The sequence below is a fragment of the Mastomys coucha genome, unplaced genomic scaffold (genome assembly GCF_008632895.1).
Source record: "Mastomys coucha isolate ucsf_1 unplaced genomic scaffold, UCSF_Mcou_1 pScaffold6, whole genome shotgun sequence".
Classification (NCBI taxonomy): domain Eukaryota; kingdom Metazoa; phylum Chordata; class Mammalia; order Rodentia; family Muridae; genus Mastomys; species Mastomys coucha.
In genome coordinates this window covers 122,646,330-122,668,542 of record NW_022196912.1, presented here as the reverse complement: position 1 = coordinate 122,668,542, position 22,213 = coordinate 122,646,330, and the positions used below count along the sequence as shown (strand labels likewise).

Below are 22,213 nucleotides of genomic sequence, written 5' to 3'. Positions count from 1 at the left end.
TAGGTCCCACATAGGATGAGATCCTGTAGTACTTGATCTTCTGTGACTGCTGGTCTGGCTTGTCCTTGGGGTTTAGCTCTATTGTTGTAGATAACAGGATTCTACTTCCTTTCATAGTTGGGGGTGTGGGGGGGAGAGAGAGAGAAAGAGAGAGAGAGAGTGTGTGTGTGTGTGTCAGAACTGGCAGCAAGACTGCTTTTCTGGGTGTGTCCCCATCACAATCTAAACTCAGGCAAACGGCACTGTAGTTAGTTCGTGGTGTACCTCTGTTTGCTGATGGGGTCTCAGCTATTTTGCTACAAAGGTCCTTTCCCTGTGTGTGAGGGTAAGCATTACAGCCTAGAGCCTCAAGAGATCAGGGTAACTGAGGTCACTGAGGCAGGTTACTGAGCCTTTTGCGTCTAAGAAAGTCATCTCTTCTGTTTCCTGATGTTTTTTGCAGTTCAGTTTGGAAGCAGCAAAATTGACAAAGAGCTGATAAACCGAATAGAGCGAGCCACTGGCCAAAGACCACACCGCTTCCTGCGCCGGGGCATCTTCTTCTCTCACCGGTCAGGATCTGCTCTGGGTTCATAGAACTGGGGGATGCTGGGGAGGGAGGCCTGGTACCCTGGGCAAAGTGAGGCTGCTGTAGTAACTCACTGTGGAATCACCTCATCCCTTCACCTTTGAGTCCTCAGCTTTTCTCTGTGAACTACCCACTTCACAGGTGGAAGTCGTTCTTGGCAGGTAAAGTGCAGTCATATATTCCATACTGTAAATTCTAAAAGGGCATGAGAGCTAGGGAGTGTCCAGTCCAACTTCATTATTTCCCACACAGTAAGCAACAGGCTTCCTGAAGTTACCCATGCTCTTCCCCCCATCCCCCTCCCTGCCCCCATGATTGACATCAAGAGACATTTACATCAGATCCCTTGGGACAGAGTATCCCTGCTTTGGACCATAAATTCTGTGCAGATAACATCAAGAAGAGCAAGTTCTAGAAGACTTCTTGCCTCTTCCATCCCACAGATTGCTCGTCCTCAGCTCAGTTCATGGAAACGAGGCCCTGAGGTCGGAGTGTTCTGTTCCATTTGTGCTTCGGCAAGCACCCAGCAAAGAACATTCCCACCACACATCTCACAGCATGTCTGCAGAGGGCTCTGGGCCCTGCTCGGTCCACAAGCAGTAGTTTTCTTAATTGAAATTGAATTTTGGGCCAGTGAGATGGGTCAGCAGGTAAAGAAAGGTGCCTGCTGCCAAGCCAGACAACCTGAATGCTGTTCCTAGGGCCCGTAAAGGGGAAGGAGAGAAGAACAGACTCCCCAGATATCCTTTGACATTAATATACACTCCATGGCGTGAATCCACCTACAGAGAGACACAAACCAATGAAGTGTAATTTAAAAAGTTGTGGCTAGGTGTGGTAGCACATACCCTTAATCTCAGCACTCTCGAGGCAGAGGCAAGGGATTCACTGTGAGTTTGAGGCCAGCCTGGTCTACATAGTTTTAGGATAGCCAGAGATACACAAAGAAACCCTGTCTGTGTGTGTGTGTGTGTGTGTATGTGTGTGTGTGTAAGCGCGCGCGTGCGCGTGTGCAGAGGTGGGGAGATTGAGAGCTTGCTAGGAGGCTCAGCAGGGAAAGGCATCTGCTTCTAAACCTAACAACCTGAGTTTAGTCCCCAAGGCCCACGTGGTGTGAGGAAAGAATGGATTCCCAAATGTTCTCTGACCTCCACACATGCAAGAGCACACACTCAAACACAAAACAAAGAATTAATTAATTAAATGTGATAAAAAATTTTTGTAAAGAGATTGAATTCCAAGCCGGGCGGTGGTGGCGCACGCCTTTAATCCTAGCACTTGGGAGGCAGAGGCAGGCGGATTTCTGAGTTCGAGGACAGCCAAGGCTACACAGAGAAACCCTGTCTCGAAAAAAAAAAAAAAGAGAGAGATTGAATTCCTGTCATAGAATTTGACTTTTTAAACTATACTCTTCAGTGGTTCAGTGTTTACAAAGTATTAACTACTGCATGTCTAATCACAGAGGATTTCATCCTCCAGCAGAGAACCCCCATCAGCAGCCACTCTCTGCTTCTCCCTCCCAAGCTGGGATGGGGCACATCTGCAATCCCCGAATTAAGGAGGTGGAAGCAGGAGGAGAGGACGTTCAGGGTCACCTGTGACTTAACTCAAGGCCAGTCTGGGAAGCTTGATAACCCTATCTCCAAAACAGAGCAAATCCAGCAAATTTTGAGTTAAAATAAATCTCCCAGCTCCATTCCTTTTCAAGATTATTTTAGCTCATTGCACTTCCAGGTGAATTTTAAAGTCAGCCTTTCAACAAGAAGTCCTCTGGGATTTTAAGAGATTTGTCAATGTAAAATAACATAGCTCTCACCTCTCAGAGAATAAGATAATTTATTCTAGAGCCAAATATGAGTGACCATAGCCCAGAGACAGATTCATTCCCAAAATACCTTGGTGTTTATGATGGGGGAAAGGGGGAACCAGGCTGACTCTGCCATATGCCCATTAAAAAGAACTGGGTGAAGCCTAGGGATTCCAGAGATCCATCAAGACCTAGCTTGGGGAGGATGGGAAAGTAGGTGTGGGCAGTTCAGGATGAAGTCCCCAGCTTGCCATAACCCGTGAGGTGGCTTCATCCCACCAATCAAGAGACCCCAAAGGCAGGCAAATGAGACCAGCCTGGTCTACATAACAGGTTTCAGGACATCCAGGGCTACATAGTGAGACCCAGTCTCAAAAATTAATAAAAAAAAAAAATATTTGGATGAGTTTGAGCCCTGTGCTATACATGTGTTAGCACCTGGAGGGGAGGCAGGAATGGAATTCCCAGGCTACTCTTAGCTACACAGCAAGAACATGATTCAGAAAAACAGGAAACGAGAGGGTGATGCATGCCTCTAATCCTGGCATTTAAGGAGGTAAAACACAGGCAAATTAGGGGTTCAAGGTCATCTTCCACTACACAATAAGTTCAAGGCCAGCTAAGCTAAATGAGACCCTTCCTGTTAACGCGTGTGCGCACACATGCACGCACACGCACACCCCAGTCCTGCATACTACCTCAGATCTCAGTATCTTCAGGCAGAAGCAAGCCTATGAGCTAATGCTGATCCCAGCTAGCAAGGAGGCACCTCCATGGTACTGAGAGTGTTCCCATCCTGGGGGCTCAAGGGTTACTCTCAAATTATTCTCAGTGAAAAACCCAAGGCCCAAGCTGACCTGGGTGCCAGGTCACCTACTTTCCCATCCTCCCCAAGCTAGGTCTTGATGGAACTCTGGAGTCCCTAGGCTTGGTCTCTACAGTGCCAGGACTGGGGAGGAGTTCTAAAGTGGAGGAGTGCATGGTACTTTCCCATCCCCAAGGGTTGTGGAAAGAACAAAGTATATTTCTTTGATCACTAGAAGCATTCCAGAAAGTACCAGTGGATACTTGGCATACTTACCCTCATCTTTTAAAATGTTTGTTTGGAGACAGAATCATCACTGGGTGGCACTAAATAGCCTCGGTCGCTGTGTAGACCAGACAGTCCTCAGAATTCAGAGATCCACCTGCTTCTGCCTCCTGAGCACTGGGATTAAAGGCTGCCACATGTGGCCCAAGTTTTATTATTATTCCTATTGTTAGGAAGTTATTATTCCTAACTTGCATGTCTTGGCTTCCAAAAACAGTTATTCCCAGAAGCCATTGCAGAGTTAGTTGTGTCATTGGGAGATCAAACTGGCCATCATCGGTGGTGTTCATCTCTGCTCACTTTTCACTGCCAAATGAGCTTCAGTGCTTTGTGACTTTTGCCAGAAAATCAGTTGGGTTTTTTCTCTTTTCCTTTAGAGATATGAATCAAATTCTGGATGCCTATGAAAATAAGAAGCCATTTTACCTGTACACGGGCAGGGGCCCCTCCTCCGAAGCAATGCATCTGGGTCATCTCGTCCCATTTATTTTCACAAAGTAAGGATTGCTCGTGTGCCCTGGCCTAGTGAACAACAGTGACAACTTCTTAGAAGCTAGGGCTGCAACTGTTGGCTGAGCTGCCAGGGCTAGGACAGTGCTGTGGTCTCTGTTCACTGGGTTTGTGCCTGGGCTCACACTGGAAGAGCTAGGTATGATGGGGAATCCCACCACCATGGAGTCAACTAAACCTGCTCCACTCCTCTTCCTGCTCCTTGTCCTTGCCACAGTAGGCCCACTGTACTCCAGACCTGATGTTTTGGCATTCAGATACGAAGTGGCATTCTCCCTGGGGTCTCCATCCTCAGTGTCCCTGGACTGGCTGCAGGGCTTGTTCAGCACGCAGTAACTTGTGTGTTTTGTAGGTGGCTGCAGGATGTGTTCGATGTGCCCTTGGTCATCCAGATGTCTGATGATGAGAAGTACCTGTGGAAGGACCTGACTCTGGAACAGGCATACAGCTACACCGTGGAAAATGCCAAGGACATCATTGCCTGTGGCTTTGACATCAACAAAACTTTCATCTTCTCTGATCTTGAGTATATGGGGTAAGGTGGAACGTTTGGCTGCCTTCTGAGCAAGTGGGTGCAGACCTCATGACCATCCTGAAATGCTTGATCTGGGTTGTGGCTTGGCTTTTCTTCTGTTATGATCTAGAGTGTTAGTTTCAGTTAGCAGTAATTTGGGAAGTGGGAAGCTGTGTGTGTGCATAGAAAGAATTAAGTAATATCAGAAACTTCTGTTGCCTTCTTAACCATATCTACCGGAATCATAAACATGAAGCCATGCTGCTATGGCAGCACCTCAGCTGTCGAGTGAAGGATTTTGCACTGTAGTGCAGTGTCCAAGGACAGCGAGTCTGAGAGTTTGATAGCCTTATTGCTTTCAATGTGACTTTTTCCTCAGAGAGGGTAGTGGCGCTTGTCCTCAGCATTTAAATCCACACAATTCATTCATGCACTTCATCCCTAGTGATTACAAAGTATGGTAAAATCAGACTTGAAAGCAGGTGTGTTTGTGTGCACCTGTAATCAATCCCATCCTCAGGGGCCTGAGAAAGCAGGGTCAGGAGGTCAAGACTATCCAAGGGCTACATAGCAAGACCTTGTGAGAAGAAACAAAGTTTGGTTGAGGGGAGTAGTAGGGGAAGGCAGTTAGTCAGCCATTCTAAAAATGAGATTAAACCCTTGTGATACATATCTCTAATCCCACACTCAGGCTACTGGTACAGTTGGCTCCACAGTTAGACCCTGTCTCAAAAATAAAGTATTATAGAGAATAATCTTTTAGTTTCACAAACATTTTTTTCAAGCCAGGGTTTCTCTGTGTAGTTCTGGCTGTCCTGGCACTCACTCTGTAGACCAGGCTGGCCTTGAACTCGGAAATCCGCCTGCCTCTGCCTCCCAAGTGCTGGGATTAAAGATGTGGGCCACCACCACCCAGCCACAAACATTTCTTGAGTGCTGATGTGTGACTCAGTGGTACGCATTTTCTTACTATGTGTAAGGCCCTGGGTTTGTTCCCCCACCTTGATGGGACTTAGGACCATGGTGGGAGGCATCGAGTCTTGAGCACTAGAGGATGTGGGCCTTCACTGGAGGGAGTTGATTCAGCAGGTTGGATGGGCTTTGAGCTTGGGGCCCTCCTGTGTAATATTACAGGCAGTGATTAGGCCGAGGCAGGTATGAGGAAGCACACAAGGACCCTAGAGCCCAGAGGAGTGTGGATGTTACTCTTTCCCAGGCTGCTTTATAAATACCTGAAGCCATGTAGGAAGTCTGTAGCTACTGGAAGCAACAAGTACCCTGACAGGAAAACTGATCTTTATGCCAGCTAGGAAAATCATTAAAAATTTTAAAATATTTTTATTATTCTGGGTGTGCTAGCACATGTCGTTAATCCTAGCACTAGGGAGGGAAAGACAGAAGGAGCTCTCTGGGTTTGAGGCTAGTCTAGTCTAAATAATGAGACACTGTCTCAAAAAAAAAAAAATATATATATATATATATTTATACATTATATATATATATGTGAATTCTATTCTAACCTATTTATTGAGAAGGACATGTGTGTATGCAGGTAGGTAGGTCAGAGCATATCTTATAGGACAGATCTCTCCTAGTACCCCAGCATGGGACAAGAGCTCACTTTGCTCTTAGCATACAAACTCTTGTGGTTTTAGCCCTGTGTTCCCTTCAGCAGAACTGCCAGCTCCAATTTGATGGACAGTTTACAAGTCTGCCTCTCTGGACTCATGTCAGCTGAGGTCTCCATCAGGGTGTCTCCTGCTGCGATGAAACAGCAGGACCAAAGCAAGCTGGGAGGAGACGATCGTTTGGCTCACACTTCTACGTTGTAGACGGCCATTGGAGGAAGTCACAGCAGGAACTCAGACAGGGCCGGAAGCTGAAGCAGAGGCCAGGAAGGGGTGCTACTTACTAGCCTATTCCTCATGGCTTGCTCAGCCTGCTTGCTGTCTTAGCCCAGGACCACCAGCCCAGGGATACACTACCACCTCAATGGACTGCACCCTTCAGTCACTAATTAAGAAAATACCTCACAGCTCAATCTTATGGACGCATTTTCCGGGTAGAAGTTCCCTCCTTTCAGACAACTCTAGTTTGTGCTAAGTTGACAGAAAACTAGCCAGCACAGTGGACAGATGGGAACAAGAGTCTGTAGCAGTCCAAGAGTAAGATTATGCAGGTAATGAGTGAAGAGGCGGGAACAGGCTCCAGACTCCAGGCTCCTTCTGGCACATTCTAAGCATGGCATTGTGTGTCTCTGGTGGTCTCAGCTCCTAACTGCTGCTCACCTGCGCCCAGTGAGAATTTTGTCTCGCTTTAGGAGTATAGGGTAAAGTTGAATATTAGAAAACACATCCTTCCTGTTAAGAATTTTCTCTCTTTGTTTTCTTCTCGAGAGGAGATCTCACTATACTGCCCTAGCTTTAGATCCCAAGTACTAGTTATGAGGACTACAGTTATGATCATTAACTGACATAGAACAAGAATCTCCCAACAAGAATCTCCTTAAATACTTGAGCATTTACTCCTGGCTTACATTTAATCTAGAATCTTATCTGTGATCTAACAAGCCTCTTAGTCTTTTGGAGCTACAAATACAAGGAAGCCAGGCTCCACGCTTCTTGGAAGGGAAGCAGTCTGTATGTCCTCTCTCTGCTCACACTTTAGAGAGGACCTTTCTTTCAGTGATCCAGCCCCAGCTCTGCTCCAGCTTGGTCTTATTCTCCTGGGCAAGTCTCTATCTCCCAACCTCTGTGTTGTGGAGGGCATAGCCCTGGTAAGGTGCGGCATGAGAGAGCTTGCTGAGGGGCTGGACTCATCCTGAGTGCTTCCACAGGCACTCCTGCTTCCTGCATCTGCTCCTCTATCCCACAGCTGATTTATCGATCATCTATTGTAGGACAGGGAAGTGCTGATTACAGCACACAATGAAGTAGTCACCCAGCCACTAGGCATAAGTGTCTAAAGGTTTGCCTTTCTTTGCTGGAAATGGAACTACGAGCCATATGAGTGTTAGGCAAGTGTACTAGTAACGTACATTTGTAGCCTCTGCAGTTTTTCTTGTAATTAGTTGACAGTGAGGTCACAGTGTTGGAGATCAGGAAAAGGTGCAAGTAAAGACGGTTAGAGATGATGGTTCATGCTGCCAGGCCTGTGGGTACTTTCTGAGTCGATGCTCCACAAGCCATGCCGGGCGACTTCTATACTGTCTTCCACATCTGCAGCCATGTGTGGAAGGGAGGTCTTTCCCTGGGGCCGTTGTTCACTTGTGGGACACAGTCAAGTATGCCTCTTGTTAATGTGCAGTGTCAGGCAGTGTAACAGTCAAGTGGAGGCTGTTACCACTGGGGAAACTGTGGGCTCCATTCTGCTCTGACTAGGGAATGTCTTGTGCTGCAGGATCTAGCTAGAAGGCCAGTTTGCAGGTGATCCATGTGCAGTGATCTTGACATGCCTGACACCGCTGCCGGTCCCCTCGGTGGCACAGAGCTGCTGCTTCCAGAAGGCCCTTCTGCATACACTGGCTCTTGTCTTAGTAGCAGACAGACTGTCTTCCCAAATGTTGTGGCGCTGTACTGTTCTGTTGTTTGCATGACTAGATGTAGGGATGCTCCTACACTGCCTTCACCCTGCTCCCCCAGGGCCTGAACCCCTGCTGGCTACTAAGTAGAAGCTCCAGAGAATACCCAGTGCTGACCCTGTGCCCATATGGACTATCATACGCTGTTCTCCCAGCCCCAGCTCCCATCTACCCAGAGACACCCAGGAGCTCTCCATCTAAGCTGCCCCAGAGCTTTGGCATGATGAAAGAAAAGGAAAAAAAGAAGAAGAAGAAGAAGGCCCAGGCTTTGAGGCTAGGTGAACCTGGTTGGATTTCAGCCTGTGACCATGACCTGGAGCCTCAAGCTTCAGCCTTCATTTGAGAAGCCAAGACCATACTTTTCAAGGGGGATTGTGCCTGTCACTATACCACATCATATGTACTTTAAACACTTTTCTGCCACTATAACAGAGTATCACACATGTAACTGATGAGAATTTTGTTTCATATGTATGAGTGTTTTGCCTATGTCTTAGAGTTTCTGTTGCTGTAAAGAGACACCATGACCAGGACAGGTTTTTCAGAGGCTTAGACCATTATCATGGCAGGGAGTGTGGCAGCACATATGGAATTGGAGTAGCAGCTGGGAGATTTACATGCTGATCCACAGGCAGCCTGTAGAGAAGTACTAGGCCTGGTGTGAGCTTCTGAAACCTCAAAGCCCACCCACAGTGACTAACCTCCTGACCACACCTTCTAATCCTCACACAGTTCACCTACTAAGGACTGAGCGTATAAATATATGAGCCTATGGGAGCCATTCTCATTCAAACACCACAGGCTGGATGTGTATCTGTGTACCACATGCATGTAGTACCCACAGGTACCAGAAAGTAGCTTCAGATATCCTGGAACTAGAATTACATACAGCTGTGAGCCACCACATGGGTGCTGGGGACAAACCCAGGTCCTTTGAAAAAGCAGCCAATGCTCTTAACCTCTGACCCATCTCTCTAATTCCGATCCAGACATTTCTTTTGCCCAATGTTCAGTCCAGAAGGATGGTACTAGCATCTCACAAGGGCCTCTGTCCTGTGTCAGCCCCTAGCTGAAGACAGAAAGGCAAGCCAGTCCTTGAAGAAAAGAGAAAAAGGAGAAGGTGCAACCCATTCTGTAACAGAAGCCTTAACTGTTCCCGAGTCAGTGGCCTTAACTGCCCTCACTGCCATTACAGTAGCACTTAAATCCCATTGAGGTCAGCCTGTAACTTTAATTTTTTCAAATCCTATTTTTATTGATGGTTCTTAAATGTTTTAACTTCCCTTGTTGCCCACCACCCTCTGGAGGTTGTGGGAAAGAAAGGATACAGGGGAAGTGGAAGGTTCTTTGGAGCATGTCGTCTGGAAACCGACAGTTCAGTTCCCAGGTCAGCAGTGACAGCTCGATCCACTCACAAACACTTCACAGACATACCAGCAGTCCAGTTCAGTAGAGTCGGGAGAACAACAGCGGTGAGTCAACCTAGCAGAAACAGCCAGGCCTCAGCCCTCAGGGACACCAGGAGAAGTTCTCGGCTATGCCTCTCTGAGGAAAGCAAAGATCAGTGAAGACTCGAAACCTACAAGCGTTGCACAGATAGCCATACGAGCAAGCCAAGCTCTGTCTCTGTCATTCCATGATAGGAGTCCTATTTATACCCTCCAAACATCATGTGTCCCTCAGCACGAGTCTTGCCTCAGCATGTGCATCCAATCGCTACCCAAGCCCTCAGAAGTGTCAAGAGACTGTTTGGTGTGTTTATATGGGATCCGACAAATGCAGCCCAGCTATGCAATGTAAGACAGACCAATACATGCATGTCGTTAACAAAAAATCTTTCATCACGTGTCCTTTCACGTGCTTGCTTTAGCACAACATCCTCTCTCCTGTGTCTGCTTCAGTGAAATGCTCCTTCACCTTAAAGTCTGCCCGAGCCTTTCACCCGTGTCCACTTTAACGAAATGTTCCTTCGTGTGTTTGCCCCAGCAAAGCACCATCCAACCTGCTTTCCAAAGAGCCTTAAGTCTCCACTTTATCAGCCTCTAGCGTAGCGCCTACCAGACCCTGCATTCAGCCCACACTCCCCCGCCCTTCTGTCCTTCCAGTGCCTAGCAAAGGACCAGGCTGAAGAAAGGAATGCTGTCAACAAGTCCAGTGTAAGATGCCACTGGAGGTGGGGGCCAAGGACATGTCTCAGAGACTTCTGGACTGTGCAGCCACTGAGCATGCACATGGTGCATATACATATATGCAGGCAGTGCACTCATAAATAAAACTTAAAAAGAAGAAGCCACTCTGGATTCTGCTCATTTCTGTGCTCTGTGTACCTACTGTTCCTCTGGTATCAGAATGGCTGCCACAAACCTAAGCATCATATCCATGACCTTCACCATCCAGAAAAGTCATGTCACTAGACCAACCAGTATGATCCATCTTGTTGCTGGGCATGATGCCAGCCCTACCCAAAGGACAGAGTCCACTACAGTAGTGGGGAGTGGTACCGGATGCTGGAGAAGCATCAGCACAGGGCAAACCCTCTGCTGTACCCATCAGTTCCAGAGCATCCCAACCGGGCATGTGTCTTAGCACACTGTCATGTCAGCAGACATTTACGGGGCTTCCTCCGTGAGATGCACACAGCATGTGCTGAGTACTGGCCCAGCAAAGATGTGGACATTCTGTCAGCTCTGCCCTCTGCGTTACCTCTGTTCTGACCCTTCCACAGGTCTTCCCAGCACTGGCTAGAGGTAGGGCTGCTGAAGTCATAGGCCTACAGATGACCTCTCCATATGGGCTGGACACGGTGGCAACACCCCTCACTGATTCCCAGTGTTAGTCCTGCTGCCTTTCATCTCAGGTGTGTCTCTGCTTGTCTCTTCAGGCAGAGCCCAGGCTTCTACAAGAATGTGCTGAAGATTCAGAAGCACGTCACTTTCAACCAAGTGAAAGGCATCTTTGGCTTTACTGACAGCGACTGCATTGGTAAGAGGACCTATTATTGCGTGGACCTCTCAGGGCAACAGGCAGGGCTCAGAGGAAGCTAGCCAGCATAGTGCAGCAACATCAAAGCCTGAGCTAATGAGCTAACATATTTGGTGTGTGCATATATGTATACATTCCAAGAGATAGATTCATGCATGTAGCAAACGTCACCACTAAGCCTCGTGCCCAGCCCATGTGACTGGTCTTTAAAGCACCTGCTCAGAGCCCTGAGATGGTAGCACTTCATATAAAACACTCAGAGGTGGCGTTCCACCAGACTCAGACACACGCAAGACGGACTGGAGTTCTCCCACATGCTGGTGTGACCACTGTAGAGCCTGGTAGGGCCCAGGGGAGCTAAAGGAGAGCAGGTGGGTCTGCTGCTCTCTCATGGGAGCATTTGCTGGGCCCGGTTCTCCAGTTATAAGAATTTTTAGCTGGGTGTGGTAGTGCACTCATTTAATTCTAGCACACAAAGGCCAAATGGGCAGAGCTCTGATTTTGAGGCCAGCCTGGTCTATATTGTGATCTAAGCTAGTTATCCTAGATAGATAGATAGATAGATAGATAGATAGATAGATAGATAGATAGATAGATAGATAGATAGATAGGTAGATAGGTAGGTAGGTGGATAGGTAGATAGAGGGTTTTGATTAACTGTAGGCCCCTCCTACCCCTCTGTACTGTCCTCCCATGGTCTCCCCACCCCACTGATACAGTATTTGCCAACTATATACCATGGTTATGTCCTCTGTCATTCGAATGTGTTGGCCTTTGTAGGCCATCATCTCTTTGAGACTTGTGAGAGGGTCCCTGTTCTCTGTGCTTGCCTGCTCCTGTCCCTTCAACTCCTCTTGGATGGTTCAGTCAGATTCATTCCCAGCAACTAGAGCATGATCTTCATGCTTTTAAGACATACGTGACACTGGAGTCCTGGCATTGGCGTGATCCCACAGTTGAGGTGAGCAGTCCAGGAGCGGTGTCTTGTGAAGAGTCACTGCCCTGCCTGCCCTGGCACCATGTTCAATCCTCACTCAGTGCCTCCCATGCTGTGCACTGTAGCAGGCCACAGAAACACCCTGAGCCTGAATTCAATGTTTGTAAGAAGGAAGGAGGTGCTTTGCTATGGAGTTGTGAAGTGTAAGCTCCTAGGAATGGCCACTGTAGTGGCACTGGTGGCCATAACAGCCAGAGACACTGAAGGAGAGTATGTTCCACAGCTGAGCATGGTGTGGACACCGCTGTGTGCATAGACACACAGCTGAGCATGGTGTGGACACAGCTGAGCACACTGGCGGTTGTCATGAAGAAATTGATGGCTCTTGGGGAGGCTAGACTTTTACTATCTCCCTTTCTGTGTTTTGTGGCTTTCTTTAGTTTTTTTCAGTGGGAAGGAAACCCATTGTTGATTCCTTTAACTGGATTAATTACCCAGAGCAGTGGGTCAGCCCAACACATAAAAGTGTCTCCCCTCTTTCAGGGAAGATCAGTTTCCCTGCTGTTCAGGCCGCACCATCATTCAGCAACTCTTTCCCGAAGATCTTCCGAGACAGGACGGATATCCAGTGCCTCATCCCGTGTGCCATTGACCAGGTTGGGAGGCAGAGCCAGGCTGGCTGTGGCTGTAGACTCCGGGACAGAAGTGTTGGGTGGAGGTATTGGAGAGGGTATTGAAGGAAGAGGAGCCAGTTTGAAACTGGGCGCAAGCTTCGTAGCCTCCATGAGGATGGCTCCTTCAGAGTTGTTCATTGGCTAAAGCCTGGCCATTTGGTCCATTGTCTTCACCCAAGCCTTTTCCCCCAGGATCCGTACTTCAGAATGACGAGGGACGTGGCCCCCAGAGTCGGCCATCCTAAACCTGCCCTGCTGCACTCTACCTTCTTCCCTGCCCTGCAGGGCGCCCAGACCAAGATGAGTGCCAGTGACCCCAACTCCTCCATCTTCCTCACTGACACGGCCAAGCAGATCAAGAGCAAGGTGAGCCTGGGAGAGGCAGGGAGCACGCAGGTCCACTTAGCATACCGTCAGGGACAACTCGGACTCACAGTAGTGCTGAGTCTCATGCCCCCGCCCACCCCGACTTCACCCACTTGTACGCAGCAAGGTAGCTCAGGTTTGGGAGGAGTGGGAGTATCGGCTTTTGGTTTTAGGTGTTTGGGACTTTGTAAGTCTTTGATCCCCTTCATTGGGTGAAAGCAGGCTTTTTTATCTCCTCTTTTCTATTTCTCACCAGCATGTTGATGCAGAAGCAGTGCTGGCATACTCTTTACAGTCATGATTATAAAGCTGTTGTCAGCTACTGTAAAAGATGCACCTCTGTCTGGACATCAGGCTGAGCAGGCCAATTACCGTGTTACAGAGTCTGAAAACAGACCAGACTGGCAGACATGTACTTGCTTCTGCCCCGTGAGTGCTGGGACTAATGGTGTGTGCCACCATGCCTGGCTGCACTATTTGAAGCAGAGTCAGAAGACAGAGTCTGGCCACTCGGTGCAAAGCTCCTGCCCTGCGCACTGCTGTGGGGTGAGGGCTGCTGTCTTCTTGAGTGCTCTCCTGGACAGAACTGGGAAGTTCCCTCCAACAGGACTGCCATGTCTAGTTGGGTCCCGTCTGACAGGCAGGGTCAGGTGATATTTATAAGTCATTTGGAAACTAGAACTAGAAAGGAGCTTATGCACCTACATGGTGCAGAGCCCAGTGCTGTTGCTCAGTGCCAGGCTGCCAGTGAGTGAGCCCTCATGACTACAGGAAGTCACTGACATGTCCTTTGGACAAGTCTTAAGTGCAGTGAGAGGAACGAATTTGGGGAATGTTACACAATGGTCATAGTCCCTACCAGGCCCCCAAGCTTTCTGGAAAGCCCCATGGGTTCTGGTTGACAATGGGGACTTTTCATATCTAGCTCTTCCTTAGGAAATGTCTTCCAGCCCTGCCTAGCATGGGAGCTGGTAGGATTGGGAACTTGGGGGATCATTCTTTCTCTTTTGCTTTTGTCTGAAACTTCCAGAATGCAGGGCAGGTTTAGGAAGTGAGGTGTGCAGGGAGACAGTTCTGCTTGGTTTTAACAAGTTGGCTTTTAGAAGCAGTCTGTGACTCTGGAATATTTTTCATTTGCCAAAATCAACAGAGACACAAGGGCTAGGTCAGCAGCATGCACAAGAGCAGAACCAGATGGCTCTGCAGAGCTCAGGGTCTCAGGCAGGCCCACCTCAGCTCCAGACCTGGCAGAGGACCTTCAGACAGAATCCATAGGCCAGAGCTGAGCTGAGATGCCTCCAGCAGTGGGGTCAGTCTTACAGTGACAAAGTCTAGCCACTGGTTAACATAGCTGCTGACAGTTGGGGCCCTGATTATATTGTCCTGTAAGTCCACAAGGCAAGGGGACTTTGACATCCGCCCTCAGCACAGAGTACTTTGTGCCTGCCAGGAGGGTCTCCAGCAGACACCAGCCAGCCAGGAGGGTCTCCAGCAGACACCAGCCAGCCAGGAGGGTCTCCAGCAGACACCAGCCAGCCAGGAGGGTCTCCAGCAGACACCAGCCAGCCAGGAGGGTCTCCAGCAGACACCAGCCAGCCAGGAGGGTCTCCAGCAGACACCAGCCAGTCAGGAGGGTCTCCAGCAGACACCAGCCAGCCAGGAGGGTCTCCAACAGACACCAGCCAGTCAAGAGGGTCTCCAGCAGACACCAGCCAGCCAGGAGGGTCTCTAGCAGACTTACAGCCTTCAGTTCTGATGCTTCCTCTCTGGATCAGCACTCACAAGTCAAGGCCTAAGCCTGCCGCAAGGCTGCAGCATCTGTGTTTCTGACAGCCCAGCTTGGCACCAGGGGCCCCACAGTCCCACTGAGCTCTCATTAACTTTCTAGAACAGCTCACAGAACTCAGGAGAATATCACATAAATCATAATGTGTGTATCATAAAGCATGGAGGACACTGAATCTACCCATCTCTGGGCACATTTGCTCTCATGAGTCAGCAGCCTGGAAACCAAGCAGTTCTCCAAGAGAACTTAGGTTTTAGGAACTTTGTACAAGGACAAAATATTCAAATAAAACATGACTGTGGAGAAAGTACCTTAGTAATCCAGGCAGCATTTGTAAGGTACAAAGACTGGTGACCTTTACCCCTAATATTCGTATCTATTTATCCATCCAACCATCCATCCATCCATTCACTTAACTTTTCTGAGACAGGATCTCACCTTGTAGCCCAGGCTGGCCTCAGACTACCAGGGATTCACCTGCAGAGGCCTCCTGAGTGCTAGGGTTACAGGTTTAGGACACCACATCCAGCTCTTCTCATTAGTTCTTCTGTTTGCTTGGAGATGGTGTTGCCAGGTGTTGGAGATGTGTTGCCAGGCTGGCCTAGAACTCCTGAACTCAAGCAATCCTCCTGCCTCAGCCTCCTGTGTGTTAAAGTGCCTATCACTGCTTAGCTCCATTTTATTAGTCTCTGGGTTTATTTGTTTTTCTGTGTATCAGTGTTTGTGCATCACATAAGTGCCTAGCATGGCAGGGGCCAGACAAGGGCATCAGATCCTCTGGAACTGGTTACAGACAGTAGTGGGTGCTGGTGATTAAACTCGGGTCCCCTAGAAGAGCAGCCAGTGCTCTTAACAGCTGAGCCATCTCTCCAAGCCCATGTGGAGCTTTGTTTGTTTGTTTATATTTTATGTTCATTGGTGTTTTGACTACATCTATGTCTGTGTGAGGGTGTCAGATCCCCCTAGAACAGGAGTTACAGACAGTTGTGAGCTGCCTTGTGAGTACTGAGAATTAAACCTGGGTCCTCTGGAATTGCAGCCAGTGCTCTTAGCCACTGAGCCATCTCTCCAGCCCCATCTGGGACTTTCTTAACCATCTGACACATCGAGTGTTTCAGGGTGCAGACCTTTCTACAGGCCTTTCCTGCTACCCCATGTTGAGAGTGGAGCTTCCCTCAGTTGTGCTCTGACTGCATGGCTCATGTGCATATGGGGGTGGGTGCTACTTTTATGCCTCCAATGGATACAGCCCCATCTGCCATACTCTCTGTTGGCCACCGACTCTGAAGAACCTTTTGGCTCTTCCCTAGATCTTAGCCCAGTCTGCTTTGGTTTCCAGAATGTTCTGTGACTCTGGACAATGGGAGATGGGGTCAAACACCTGCTCTCCTGTTTCTCACCTTGAGTCACTAGTGTAACAGCCACCCTGTGGGCCCTGACTGATGTCCAGGGACAGTGTGGGACTCTGACTGGTCTCTGTGCTGGCACAGGTCAACAAGCATGCATTTTCTGGAGGAAGAGACACTGTGGAGGAGCACAGGCAGTTTGGGGGCAACTGCGAAGTGGACGTGTCCTTCATGTATCTGACCTTCTTTCTTGAAGATGACGACAGGCTGGAGCAGATCAGAAAGGTGAGTTTACCCCAATCCTGCCACACACCCAAATGAGCCTGACAGCCCAGCCAGGCCTTGTTCGTTGCTGAAGCATCCTTGATGGCCTGGGCTGAGCTAGACACAGTGGTTCATACTTACTTAGACCTAGTACTCAGGAAGCTGAAGCAGGAAGATTATAAATTCCCAGACAGCCTGGGCTGCATAGCAAGATGTTATATTTAAAAAAAACAGAATAGGTGCTCACTTCAACAGCATATATACCAAAACTAGAGCAATACAGAGAAGATGAGCATAGGCCCTGCAGAAAGATGACCAGAAATCCATAAAGTATCCCATATATAAAGCAAAACAAGATAAGATCACTCAGATTTCTAACCACATGGGAAGAGTCCTTGAATAGTTCACAAAAGTATAAGCATAAAGAGGTTTGTCATCCTTGTCAGTAGAGAAATTTGATAAAACTGCCTACTGGGTGATGACTTAAGTGTGCATGGTCCCAGGACAGCCTCTCAGGGAGCAGGAGATGATGTAGATGTGCATCATCCTGGGACAGCCGTTCAGGGAGCAGGTTGGGGCAAGCAGAGCCTTGGCCTTGGAATATTTTCCAAGGAAATCCTATGGAGTAAACTTCTTTTCATCAAAGACACAGGAACAGCAGCAGAAAAACATGCAAACATGCACTGTTGTGGGGGTGGAGGCCAGAGAGAGCAGTCTTAGGTTCACTGCACCACTGCGAGAGCCGTCTTGGCCACTGCTCCATTGTGGATTGTCTTTGGTTGTTATTGTTTAAGACAGAATCTCACTGTGTAGCCTTGGAACTCCCTGTATAGACCAGTCCTCCTGCCTTGACTACCTGAGTGCTTCGATTATGGGAGTAAGGATTTGAAGGGTTTTAGTGACATAGGAACCAATGGCAAGGATGGTGAAGGAAAGTGGCAGTGAGAAGCCAGCTAGAGAGAGGTACGTGACACTCACAGGAGAATTCTCAGAGGAAGAACCCACTCACTAGCGGGTTAGTGCCTGTGGTGTCGAACTGCAGGCAGTTTTCCACAGCTTGCTGCTGCCTGTGTTTTAGGTTTTTGTTTTGTCCATTTGAAGAGTGGCACAGTCAGGAAAAGGTGTCAGGGCACATAGGAGCCAATGGGCTGGAAGCTGCATTCAGTTCTCCCCCTGTCTTTTAGGTGACAATATATTCTGATGATGGTCTCCCCTCCCTCCACTCCTCCCAGCTCCACCCATCTTTCTTTCCATCCACATGCACTCCCTTTATATCTCCCATTAGAAAACAATCTTCTAGGGCTTCTAGTTTACTAAATAATAAATGAAGATAAAACAAACATGGAGGGGCTGATGAGATGGCTCAGCAGGTAAGAGCACCGTCTGCTCTTCCAATGGTCCTGAGTTCAAATCCCAGCAACCACATGGTGGCTCATATCCACCCATAATGTGATATGAAGCCCTCTTCTGGTGTCTGAAGACAGCTACCATGTACTTATTTATAATAATAAATAAATCTTTGGACCGGAGTGAGCAGGGGCTGAGTGAGCAGGGCCGACCAGAACAAGTGGGGTCTACCAGAGAGAGCAGAGGTCCGAAAAGTCAATTCCCAACAACCAGATGAAGGCTCATAACTATCTGTACAGCTACAGTGTGTACTCATATGCATAAAATAAATAAATCTTAAAAAAAAAACATGAAAAAAAGGAGACTAGGGTGCAGGAAACAAGACATTTTAATGTCCTATAAGACCCAGGTTACTGTGCCCCTTCAGCATAGTTCATAAAGGGACATAGGCTGAACCAGAGCCTCAGGAAGGGAGGGTGTGGACACATGAGCCACTGCTCATAGTATCTGCCTTCCTCCCACAGGATTACACCAGCGGAGCCATGCTCACTGGAGAGCTCAAGAAGACGCTCATAGACGTCCTTCAGCCCCTAATCGCAGAGCACCAGGCCCGACGCAAGGCAGTCACTGAGGAGACAGTGAAGGAGTTCATGGCGCCGCGGCAGCTATCCTTCCACTTCCAGTAATGTCTCTTTTCTGTGACAAACCTCTCTGTAATCTCACCCTGTCAAATCAAGTCACACTCCCAATAGGCTTCTGCCACGTGGTAATTCCTGGACCTGGGTCTCTGTGCACTTGTGCATTCTGGATGCCGTTTCCTCTGATGTCTCTCCATCTGTTGTCTGCTAAGGCTGATCAGGTGATGCTAATGTGTGGTCAGATAGAACCCCAGCCCGGAATCTCTCCTACAAAGAGCCCAGAGGTGGTGCCACCCTGGTCCACAGAGGACCGTTCTTAGCCTAGGGTTCCAGAACAAAAGTATGTGTGCTCAGCTGGCCATGGTGGTTGTACACACTTTATAGTCTCTACTCAGGAGGCTAAGACACAAGTTCTAAGCCAGCCTGGGCTACCTAGCAAGATCCTGTAGTCATCTGCATTTGATTCTGCTTCTGTGGAGTCAGAATGTCATTTTACTGTAAAACTGAAAACTGCAGTGAAAAACTGACAAGGAGACATGTAGTGGGACATGCCACTGCCTCAGCCCATGGCATGCACACACATATATACATTTTTATGTAATACGGACAAGCTTTGCTTTACACTTGACTAGGAAGTCATCAGCTTTGTCCTGGCGGTGTAGCTCAGTGGGTGGTGGAGCACTCGTCTAGCATGCATGATGCCCTGGGTTCAGTCTCCTGCACCACAAAGCTGGGTGGATAATTCGGTTCTATGCTTAACCCTGATTATGGACCAGGCTGGGTCATTTCTACTAACCCGAGTCTTGTGGGTGAGCCTTGAGGCTGAGGTAACTAAACTCCAGATCACGCGTGCCATCTCCTCCAGAATCATGCTCGCTACCCTTTAGTGTACTAACTTCCCCACAGATGGCCCAGACTCCTCCCTGTAAAGCCTAGAGGTGGCCCCTCCCAGACACCCGACTCTAAGGACAGTCTGTTGCCTTTACAGATGCTTTTGCTTTGACACTTGACTGAAGTGGAGGGCGGGCCAGAACAGTGTGCTGGCCGTGCCTCAGGCTGGTGGACCATAGCTAGACAGAAAAGAACAGCAGCGGTCCAGGCCCCTGTGTTCTCTCACTGGGCGGGCTACTCGTAATGAGCTTCCACTCAGAGTCTTGGAAAAGCAGAAGCCATGTCTCAGGGAAAGCCCCTGGTTGAAGTGTCTGTCCTCTCTGAAGGCACAAGGGCCACTCTGAGTGTTATGTCCTTGCATCATTTTCAGACAAAAAATAATAAACTTTGTTGTGCTCCTGTCTGTTACTGTCTGTCCAAGCAGGCTGCAGAGGAAATTGGACTAGCTGCCAGCCTACATACCACACCTACTGCTAAGGCCGTAGCTGTTCCCATTGCCGTTGGGGGGCGGGGAGGGGGGGTAACACTTCGGAAAATGTGGAGCTGTGAAATCCCATGGTGCTTAGAGGCAGGCTCCTAGGGATCATTTTGTGAGGGCCACATGTCCTGAGAAGCTGCCATCCTCCCTGAGGTGGCTTTTCTACCTTGTTTGACAGTCTAACAGCCTAACGAGAGTGTGCATGTGACGTACCATTGCAGCCAGCTGGGTACTCAGGGAGATGCTGAAGTGAGGAGCGCAGGCTTGAGCCAGTGGTGCAGGGTAGACCTGGCCATAATGGAACCTGGCTTCACCTTACCCACCTGTCCATATTTGCAAATAGGCAAACATGACTTGTCCAAGGCCACACAGTGAATCTGTTACTGAGCAGTCTGTTCTAACTTAGTCTTGAAAACACTAAAATTTGCACCCTAGAAAGCCAAGCACTTGGACTCAGAGCCTATGAGAGTATCAGAGTGTGGTAGTTTGAACAGGCTCCTCTTATGGCCCCCTCCTACTAGACTGGCCACACTTCTCAGGCCAACAACTCACCTAGCTGGCTGTGGTCAAAGGTGGTGAAACATACAGAGGATTGCTTTACTCTCTCTCTCTCTGGTCCAAGATAACCAGTGATACTCAAAAGATGCCCTGGCATTGAGGCACCATTGCACCCATGGAACGTTCTGGTGTCAGATGAGGGGAGAGACATTGCTGTCGTTGTCTATCAGCCAGAGCATCTGATGTCTTAGGTGGGATCCTGAGGAATGAGTACCCAGGCCATCCCATCCCCCATCAGCCACAACTGGGTAACTTGGCCTCTTGGGAGCTCCATCTCCTCCATGTAAGAATGTACAGAGGTGATGCCCAAGGCTACTGCTCATCAAAGTGAGGGTCGCTTCAGGTCTGCAACACCCACATCCACATTTGCCAAAACCCTGTGGTCTCTCTGAGTTCCCTGAAAGGTTCCGCAGGCTATTTAATGGGGCAGTCTGGGAAGAATGGCCTTCATTCTAAGGGGCATCCATATCACACAGATGGAGCTGTGAGCCCCTCTGACAGGAACAAACAAATAGCTCCCATCTCAAACAGTATATCCAGAGGTAAGCAGGCCTTGGTGAAACTCTCCAGAGTTAACTACTGGCCCTACTCCTGGGCCCATAAGTCTGCAGCCAGTATATACTGTGGGAGCAGTCAAGGGCAGCTTTTAGCTCTCACTGGAAAAGACTATAGCCTCGATTTTTCTTCTTGAAGTAGCCCTGGAAGGATACCAGCTCTTCTCCAGTAAGTTATCAGGGGCAGCCAGTTCCTTCTCCTTGACTCTGTGCTGCTTCTGGCAGCAAGAGTGAGGCCAGGGATGGTAACTTTATGCCTAAAATCCTTGCACTTGGGAGGCTGAGGCAAGAAGACATGAAGAATGTAAAGCCAGCCTGGGATATCCAGTGAGCTCCAGGCCCTTCCTGCTAAGTCACTTCTTTCCTCAGGGGCAACCTGGAGACTGAGGTCAGGCTAGCAGCTCAGCACTTGGGGTCAGCAGAGACCAGAGCATAGCCCTGACCCCGTGAACATGGGACATGAGAGCCAAGAGTCTGAGTTCACCTCCCACAACAGAATGAGTGACATACCAGGTGTGGTGTCTCTCATCCTTAATTTCAGCCCTTAGGAAGCAGAAACACACAGATGTCTGAGTTTGAGGCCATCCTGGTCTACATAGCATGTTCCAGGCCAGCCAAGACTATATAGTGAGACCCTGTCTAAAAAAGTTAAAACTAGCCAGGCAGTGGTGGCGCACACCTTTAATCCCAGCACTTGGGAGGCAGAGGCAGGTGAATTTCTGAGTTGGAGGCCAGCCTGGTCTACAGAGTGAGTTCCAGGACAGCCAAGGCTATACAGAGGAACCCTGTCTTGAAAAAAAAAAAAAGTTAAAACTAAAAAAATTAAAATAAAAAACAAAGAGTGAGTGGCGCCAGCTAACCTGACAGGGTCAGGGTTAGTGACTCTGGAGACATTTTACTAGCTGTCCTTTTCCAGGTACTGGCCCAGAATGTCCCAGCATCTCTACCTCTCTAAGTGAGGTGAACATTCAAGTTCAGAAATTAAAGTCACAGGGCTTCAGGATTGCAATTCAAGAGAGGTGGAGTGCTAAGTCCATATTCAAAGCGTGCAAGCATGTGTGCAAAGTCACTCCTAAGTCTGCAAAGTAACTGAAGTTGTCTAAAGAGAAACCTCACTGAAACTGGAAGAGAACGCAAAGGCCGGACAGGCTACGTGACCCAAATCAGGTGAAGGGAATACCTTTCAAAAGTCCACAGCAGCTGCATCTTGTGTGTCTGTCTGCCCCTCCTAGAAGCCTGCAGAGGATGGCTGGACAACCCTCCCTCCAGGCTGTAGCTGGAAACATGCCCATTTCCCGAAGCCTCCCAACCCATCTGGAAGCA

At 48.7% G+C, this 22,213-nt stretch overlaps 1 protein-coding gene and 1 non-coding gene across 3 annotated transcripts in view; both read left to right on the top strand.

Moving 5' to 3' along the window:
* Wars1 (tryptophanyl-tRNA synthetase 1) overlaps nucleotides 1–19,703 on the top strand; it is a 32,477-nt gene extending 12,774 nt beyond the window's left edge. For both annotated transcript variants that reach the window (XM_031356016.1, XM_031356017.1), the window contains exons 4-11: nucleotides 443–551; nucleotides 3,843–3,962; nucleotides 4,328–4,510; nucleotides 10,951–11,051; nucleotides 12,532–12,644; nucleotides 12,855–13,028; nucleotides 16,305–16,445; nucleotides 18,296–19,703. In XM_031356016.1, coding sequence (XP_031211876.1) covers nucleotides 443–551; nucleotides 3,843–3,962; nucleotides 4,328–4,510; nucleotides 10,951–11,051; nucleotides 12,532–12,644; nucleotides 12,855–13,028; nucleotides 16,305–16,445; nucleotides 18,296–18,457 — 1,103 coding nt within the window. In that variant the 3' untranslated portion in view covers nucleotides 18,458–19,703. The remainder of the gene's footprint in view (nucleotides 1–442; nucleotides 552–3,842; nucleotides 3,963–4,327; nucleotides 4,511–10,950; nucleotides 11,052–12,531; nucleotides 12,645–12,854; nucleotides 13,029–16,304; nucleotides 16,446–18,295) is intronic.
* On the top strand, nucleotides 16,664–16,769 carry LOC116081244. The gene has a single exon (XR_004114764.1). It is a non-coding gene; the product is annotated as a U6 spliceosomal RNA (small nuclear RNA).
* Nucleotides 19,704–22,213: the final 2,510 nt, after the last annotated feature.